Here is an 8,400-nt window from a genome sequence, read left to right as displayed (position 1 = left end):
TTTGGGCTCCGAACTTCAGAAGTTCAATCAACTGTAAGCACATTTTAACCAAAATCGCAAAAGTGCCGAAGACCAACAAAAAAAAATCGACCCCTCACTAATTATTATGACATCCCATTATCTATACTTACCTAACAGGTAATATAAAAAGGTAGGGGATACAAGATGGACACTTGTGCCGTTGTACCGGCGGCAGCGAGGCAGCACGGCACTGACCGTGTTCCCAAGTGCACATTTCCTGCCTACCCTCTGTTAGCATGCTCATAAAAACTAGGTCGACTGCAAAATTTACATGTCCTATGTGAGCTTTTAAAAGTAATAAATAAGCTGTGCCACTTTTATCACTATAAATCCTAATGGGTATAATAACTGTCTCTATTAAAAACAAATTGAAAGATATCCCAACTAATATTATAAATGCGAAAGTAACTCTGTCTGTCTGTCTGTCTGTCTGTCTGTCTGTCTGTCTGTCTGTCTGTCTGTCTGTTACGCTTTCCCGCTTAAACCTCGCAACCGATTTTGATGAAGTTTGGCATAGAGATAGTTTGAGTCCCGGGAAAGAACATAGGATAGTTTTTATCCCGGTTTTTGAAACAGGGACGCGCGCGATAAAGTTTTTCTGTGACAGACAAAATTCCACGCGGGCGAAGCCGCGGGCNTATACATGTCATAGTAAGTTTGATTTATTACACTATTTTGTAATCAAAAAACAAAGTTTGATCGATGGCCGCGCGAAAAAAAAAAGACGCCAATTTCCGGCAGTCTTTTGCTTCAACTGGAATTTCGTAATGAGGTAAAAAGTCTACCAAAAGTCTGGCTTAAGGTATTTAGCTAGAAAGTCTGAGAAAGGGTGATTGAAAGAAGCGTTCGGCTGTAGTTTTTAGGGCTTCGCACCCCACGTGGAATTGTTGCCTACGGCAGCGCTAGATGTGATGAAATGTTGGTACCTAAACTTTCGACATAACTAAATTGAAGCTCGACAAAATACTGAAAATTGGTGTTTACTATGTATTTTCACATAGAAAATATCAAGGATAGTAGAAACAGATATTATGTTCATGCAAACAAATGTTTGTATTTGCTGAGGTCGAGTTGGTCTTGTGGTGGTGAAGTTCTCAGCTAAACCTCCGAATCAACCATCAACATTTGATAAGGGCGAAGAGGGACCTATTTAGAAAAAAACGTAAACTCGGCTATTAAAAAATACTAGAAATGACCTCAACTTGTAACAAAACTAAACACGTAAAAAACAACAAAAAAAATAGTAAATTATAAGCAGAATACTCACGGAAGTGGCCATTGAATTGCACCAATTCGTACATGGTGTCATCTCTAAAGTCCAGGCTGCCTCTCCGCAAATGGCACTGGAACCTAATTTCATCTGCAAAGAAACGCAAAGCTTTCTGTACAGCATCTTTTCTCAACAAATAAACAAAATGTAAATAAAACATTCCGAGAAATCTGTAAAATTACACACCCCACAGTATTAAGTTTGTAAAAGTTCGCCCAGGTTTTGCTGTGTAGCTTGCTTAGTTTGAGTTTTATAGAGCTTCTTTTTTTTCGAAGTACTTCACGTGGTTGACGCAAAATAAGCAACGACCAGTAGAAAAATTTCGCAAGAAGTTAAAGCCATAAATGTTGTTTGAAACTGATAATAATAGAAAAACTTTGTACATTGCAGCAATTCGCAACTGTTCTGGAAAACGTGGTGGAATTTTTAGAACGGAGGTATGAACCGTCGCGACGTCGTCGTAGCAACAAGAAATCATACTTGAAAGACTGGGTACTTCCAGACAGCGACTGTGAACGATTATATTAATTCTTCACGGATACGAGACTGTCGTTTACACAAATACCATCTCCATTGGATTTTGAAATTACGTTAAAAGATAATTTTAAGTTAAATTATAAGGTTGTTCGCGTGAATTTCATTCGCTAAAATCGTTTCGAATCGCAGCCCCCTCGGTGGCATCTTCGCACGACATACGAGACAGCCTAAATAATTAACAAATACAAGTATTTTACCACTTGATTCAAATCTATACTAATATTATAAAGCTCTTTAGCTTTTTAATATTAGTATAGTTTGTTTGTTTACTTGAACGCGCTAATCTCCGGAACCACTGGTCCGATTTGAAAAATTCTTTCAGTGTTAGATAGCCCATTTATCGAGGAAGGCTATAGGCTATACAACATCACGCTACGATCAATAGGAACAGAGCAACAATGAAAAATGTTGCGAAAACGGGTTTTCACGCGTACGAAGTCGCGGGCACAGCTAGTTCCATAAATATAATTCTTACAGCTTTTACTTACTTCATATTGGAACCTAACAAATACGGCCTTTTATGCTGGTAGAACATCCTTTTGCCCTACAATCCTAGTTTTAATAGGAAGAGGTAGAGTTACCACGAATATTATATCAATCCTGAGGCTGCGTTTACAGATGGTGTTAGGTGGCTAGGAGTGGTACATATTTTTATGCGTTTCACTCGCCAACGTGGCGCTCATAAAAATTACACAGCTACGCGATAAACCTGCTACGCTTCGGCCGGTTTTATACTTTAGTCCCTTAGCCATTCAAAGTATTCATCGAATATCTAGTGTCCCAAAGATACAATTTCTTTGATAAACTGAAACCACGCAACGCAAGCTATGTTTGTTCATCGTAAACAGTAATTACCTGCTCAGCAAAACAATACTGGTTCATGAACAGGGGCACAGAATTTGCAGTGTATCAAAATGAGAAATTCGATACAGCCGTAACATGACGCAAGCTCCGTTATCTACACTTAATTATAGCGTATGCAATCAGAATCACATAGTGTGAGAACTAAGAATATTCCACAACTTACTTACTAGCGCATAGCATAACATTGAAATATATCGACCAATTTTGAGAGTTACTTTTTAATAGTTGTAGCGTTTTGTTTGGCTTTTGTAATCAGTAACATACTAAGCTTTTTACCTCATTCAGGTTTATATCATCAGTTTCAAGGTGTTACCTTTCAGAAACTGTAATTTTGGTTTTTCATAGGTTTTTTCAATGCAATATATTGGGCTCTTTTACCATAATATACAATTTATTCGGCTATAAGTTACGTCGCATGAGCTGAATATTACTTCGCAAAATACAGGTTATTATCATTCGCTGAGCAGTGAGCATAAGCATCCATAAATGTAGGCCAAAGTTCTATATTTAAGTAACAGACCGATAAATAATGGAGCTTGCTTTTACAAAGAAAGGGAGGAACATAACATGTTACATAATAAAATAATACATGATATGCACAGGCTCGTACTATGTTATCTATCATAACTATTCAAGAGCTGTTGTAAAAACAGTTCAGAGCAGAACACAGCTTATTGTAGGTACTCTATAGCACAGCTGTAATTTCTTGCTTGATTGCTTCTTTTTTTTTGTATAAATAAATAATCAAATTCGTAATTATGACAAAACTTTTATTTAATCTTACCTTTCGGTCCAGGCTGCAAGGGGTCTATGGCGGCGCCTGGATTCTGAAGGAGGTTGTATAGACCCGCTCTGTCTTCTTCATACGCCAAATCAAATATACTTTTATTTACAAGGTCAGACTGTAACAAAAAAGAACAAGTTGGTGGAATCAACCTTGAGTTAAAAATCACAAACAATCATAATATCGAACTAGGATACACACAAATAGTGATGGGAATAACATTTTCATTGTAATAAATTCATAATGAGTATGCATAGTTACCGGATTATGACCAAGCAAAGAAGTGATGCTTTCTGATGCGTAGTAAATACACCCGGACGCCGAGAACACCATCATGAATCCTTCAAGTGCCTCCAGGATCAAGTAAGTAAACTCCTCGTTGGACAGAAATGCTGGTTTCCAGTCCTCCTGGACGTCATGTGCTCGTGACCTTACAGTGATTTCTGAAATAATTAAATATTAGCATCCTTTGAACAGTATAAATGCTCCATTTATTAACTAAAAGATACTATCTTAATTAATTTTTTTCGTAGCGATTAGAGTGGCTCCTCAAACTAAACTTTAAATAAACAACATGAAAAAAGCAAGCGAAAGGTCGTGGGTTCGATTCCCGCCCCTATTGTTATGAAAGCAGTGACGTCTTATTTATTTTGGAGTAGGTAATTCCAAATAAGCACAAATGATCGGAAACTCTGTCAAATATATTGGTATCTGTGAATAATCACGATAAATTTCTATCACAACATTATTCTTGATATTATCTTTTTTAATCTCTTCTAACCCATATTCAAAGGGTTGAACACAATATCAAGTGAAATTCATTTGACAATTAATTCAAACATTATCAGTATGAAACATTCTTAATATTATGAATTTGTATGCCTATAGTTGCCTGGTTTGTTGTCTTGTATGCCTATGTACTTAGGACAAACGATTCAATTAGGTACGCCCCACTTCGAGGAAGAGGTCAATCGACGAATCTGGGTTGCATGTTCTAGAAATGATTTAATAAATTTGCATCCATAACACCCAACACATCACACACATGTAACTAGTAGGTGTTACATGTAATATGAAGGGGAAAAAACATATTATGGTCTGACTGCGGACTTGTCAGCTCAACATGATACCGAGGTTATAATTGGTGCTTTAGCGTGATATCAAAGGAGCTATGAAAAGATCTTTAATAAAATATTAAAAGTAAAAGATAAAAGCCAAGCTTTAAAGAGTGGGACTGATTAGTTTTGGCAGAAAAAATTTGGTACGGCTGTTTATCAGTATGGACATGTTAGAAGTGCTCATGTAATACTGATTTGGTATTGGTACTAAAAAATTAGAAAAGAGTGAAAATGAAATTACTTACCATTATGATTTTTCAGGAATGATATGGTAGATTTTAAGACAGTGGACTTGTCCATCTTCCTATTGTTTGTGGACACCATTGTGCTGAGCTCGTTGACCAGCATGTTGAACTGATCGCGTCTCTTCTTCTCGCTAAGATTTCTAGTCCTCCTGTATAATATGATTTAGTATTGGGCGATCATTTTCTTAAACATAATTTTTATACTAAATATAAAGCGAATTTATAAATGAGGCTAGTGAATCCTTAACCGAGCATGAAAGTAATTCTTAAGTTTTCTATTTCAAAGTAAATTATTTACTTAAAAATATATTTTTTCACTTAATGAACACACCCATAAAGTGTTTATTTTTTTAGTTATTTTTAAGTATGGTATTAATGATGGATCATCATCAAACCTTACCTAATACTCTAATTTTCATATGAATTTGGATACTACTAGGCAACAAAGAATAAAATGAAGTCAGCAAATACTTGCAGAGTCAATATCAACTACACTTACCTTTTGGAGTCATCTTTATCGTCGCCATCCTCGTCCATGATGTTGGAAATCCTTGGAGCTTGCTTAGCCCGAGAATGCAATCACATCAGCGCTCAAACACATCGTAGACCAAACACGGGCGATTGAGACAACCGGTTGAAAGTGAATCCGTTTTCCAACTAGAAACAAAACCTTTGCTCACTCTCCAATTGAAAAAAAAAACAAAAAATCTCATTCGGATAACGTTTGGAACTATCTTACAGTGCTTTATTAACTAGCATTATTGAAGATCATAGACCGTCAACCATTGATTGCGAGATTATATTGCATTTGAGTACTACTGAAACGAGACGATGCGATGCGCAAGATCGTCGCGCCATACTTCAACAATGTGCAATCCTGGTAAAATTCCACACATGCATAAATTACCTTTCAATTTCTTCTAGTGCCACGCACTTAAGTCGCGTAAATTGCAGTTCTCACAAATATTCCACCAGTAAAATAAAATTAGTGGCAACTCACAAATTCATTACATTGAAGCAAAGTGTACTTGTGTACTCCGCAAAACATAGATTTCATTATTGAGACCACAAACAAGACATTTGTCCAATTTTTGACTTTTTATCTAGAGATGCAACAAGCCGTGAAATTAATCGAATCAAGATCGTACAAGCATCGTTTTACTATCGGATCACGATGAAAGCGATCAAAAAGTGCCACCCGTCTAGAGGTTGGGGTGGCAAAATTGAATGTTACCACCACAGAATAATAATAAGTACTTTAAATGACCCACGCTGAACTGTCCCGCCAAACTCAATGACAGGGGGGCGCTACCATCGTTCAACTTTATGGTTTCCAACATGGCAAAAATCGGAACCAGGGTTTGGTATTGACGGTGGCGCCCCGCTGTCAATGTCATCGATAGGACAGTTCAGTATTTTGGAACTATACAATACGTATAAGTTTTACTTCGCGAAGGTATTTAAAAAAATGTATGCTCAATGTCAATAACAATATTGTGTAATGAAGAATGTTCACTAATTTTGTTTTTTAGCTTTCTGTATTCTCTGTTAAAAATAAAAAATACACGTGAAAGAATTATTTCGATACGTCAATTAGTTTCCAAGATATTGAATTTTAAAAGTGCGGGCGGCGGCCGGCCGCCATTTTATGCGCGTGCGTGACGTCATATTACAACGACTGGCTCATATTTGTATGGGTGGAATCTTGCAAGCTGAATTAAGACCCACTTCCAGGCAACCGATTAAGCTGAAATTTCGCAAACACATGCATGTGATTTAGATGACCATGCAATATTATGATGACATGGAGCTGATCTGATGATGGAGCTGGAANAAATGGGATAGAAAAAAACTGGTCCAAATTAGCGGACTCTCCCTTACTAGTCAATCTTAATCTGGTTTTAAACTAATTATACATGGTGCTTATTAAATAATTACCGTCCAACGGGGTGTCCGTGTATGTAACGCAGTGGATAAGATAAGATCGGCCCGTTAGCGGAGGAACTCATTAAGGCGGGTTACGCTCTATATCCGCGCAGTTGGTACATGAATGGAAGTTTACTTGGATTGCTCTGAAAGTATTAAAGTTAATAACAAGCTTAGTATTTCACATAAATTCATAATTAGGAGCCTGAGTAAGAATTACAATTAAGAAGATAACCTAAATGATTTTAAAATTATAATAACCTAAATGAGCAAGGCTCATGATATCTAAATGAATTTTTGAGCAGATATACCATATTTTACGCAGGAAATCGCAGCGTGAGACGTCCACCCACAACACAAGTTGGACCGACGACCTCATAAAGGTAGCAGGAAGTTGTGGGATGCAGGCCGCTACCAACCGGGCATAATGGAATTTTTGGGGGAGGCCTATGTTCAGCAGTGGATGTTCTGTGGCTGAAATTAATTAATTAATTATGTACAGGGTGGCCCAGAAGAAAATTCCTGGCCTTCCCAAAAGATTTCTACTATGACCGGTCCTGCGCCGTGTTGTTTATTGCAGTAAGTAATAATCGCTACATTCCACTTTTATCCAGTACTCCATTTTATTCTGGGTCGACAGAGAGACAGATATAGCAAGGACATCAAAATCGTTTTGCAGAGTTAAGGCATCCGAATTGCATAATACAAAGTCTGGCAAATGACGCGATAAATCCGATTCGAGCCATCACTGCAATGAAGTGTCTGACGTAAATTATATGACGCCACAAATCCGGCTTATCATAATTACCCGCGGGATAAGTTAGTGGCATAAACATCAGGGATGTGTGAAATATTATGAGAAATGTAAAGTACGAGTTTATCCTACTTAAGCTGAGTTGCACCACCTAATTTCAAAGGTAACTATAACGATAATCGGTGCTTTTTGTATGGAGTTTGACAGATTTTTGACGTTTGTCAAAGTTAAAAAATAAGATGGTGCAACCCAGCCTTAGTCTCTACTATAGATACTCGTATAGCTATCCACTTGATAAATAGTAAGTACCTTTATGTTTGAAAATACTACATTATTTTCCAATATCATATGCCTGAAAAATAATGAAGACATGATGAAGAAGTCTCACAACTGCTTGGTTTTGTGTTTCAAACTTTCAAAGTTTACAAAGGTCTATCATAGATAAAAATAACAAAAACATAGTACTGACAGCTAGAGGAGATTATTTGGAAGATTCTACCTACTTGTGCTGGAATGGTTTGGGTCCACTATTTAGAATGCATCGTCATCACTACTTCAATTTAAAGTAGTTTGTTCACTATTTCGTTTCAAACTCTATTTTGTTTTCAGGCTCAGTACTTTGAAAGAAGTTGAACTCTAAAATAAATAGTAACTTTATCTTAAAGCCCTTTTGAATATTATGAAGATGTTACATAATAATAAAATTGATCGTGATTGTATCTGACGAAGGCATCCCTAAATAAATACATCGTGGGTTTACGGCCCGAAGATAAAACGTTCATTCGTACTAAATAATTTAGCGTTTGATTGCTATCTACCGTTCGTCGATAAATATTGATTGAAATGTACGACATCGAGCGACAAATCAACTCACGATGTTT

The 8,400-nt window shown here is 36.8% G+C and overlaps 1 protein-coding gene across 1 annotated transcript; it reads right to left on the bottom strand.

Moving 5' to 3' along the window:
* Positions 1-771: 771 nt before the first annotated feature.
* On the bottom strand, positions 772-5,994 carry LOC114349565 (circadian locomoter output cycles protein kaput-like). Its single transcript, XM_028299978.1, has 7 exons — positions 5,747-5,994; positions 5,339-5,496; positions 4,840-4,988; positions 3,738-3,919; positions 3,477-3,594; positions 1,285-1,381; positions 772-775 (listed from the first exon to the last, which is right to left on the bottom strand). The coding sequence occupies exons 2-7, from the start codon at positions 5,374-5,376 to the stop codon at positions 772-774; spliced, it is 588 nt and encodes a 195-aa protein (XP_028155779.1). The 5' UTR covers positions 5,377-5,496; positions 5,747-5,994.
* Positions 5,995-8,400: the final 2,406 nt, after the last annotated feature.

Source organism: Ostrinia furnacalis, unplaced genomic scaffold, assembly GCF_004193835.3.
Source record: "Ostrinia furnacalis isolate ACB-3 unplaced genomic scaffold, ASM419383v2 OfSCF0694, whole genome shotgun sequence".
NCBI lineage: Eukaryota > Metazoa > Arthropoda > Insecta > Lepidoptera > Crambidae > Ostrinia > Ostrinia furnacalis.
Note: the sequence above shows the minus strand (reverse complement) of the source record. Positions and strands in the feature narration are given on the sequence as shown.

Bases quoted from the DNA above. Each gene is read 5' to 3' on its own strand.
- LOC114349565 (XM_028299978.1), bottom strand. From the start codon at position 5,376: ATGGACGAGGATGGCGACGATAAAGATGACTCCAAAAG. The intron at 3,595-3,737 runs GTAACTATGCAT...TTTTTGTTACAG, and splicing joins CTTTGCTTGGTCATAATCCG to TCTGACCTTGTAAATAAAAG. The intron at 1,382-3,476 runs GTAAGATTAAAT...GTTTCTTTGCAG, and splicing joins CTTGCAGCCTGGACCGAAAG to ATGAAATTAGGTTCCAGTGC.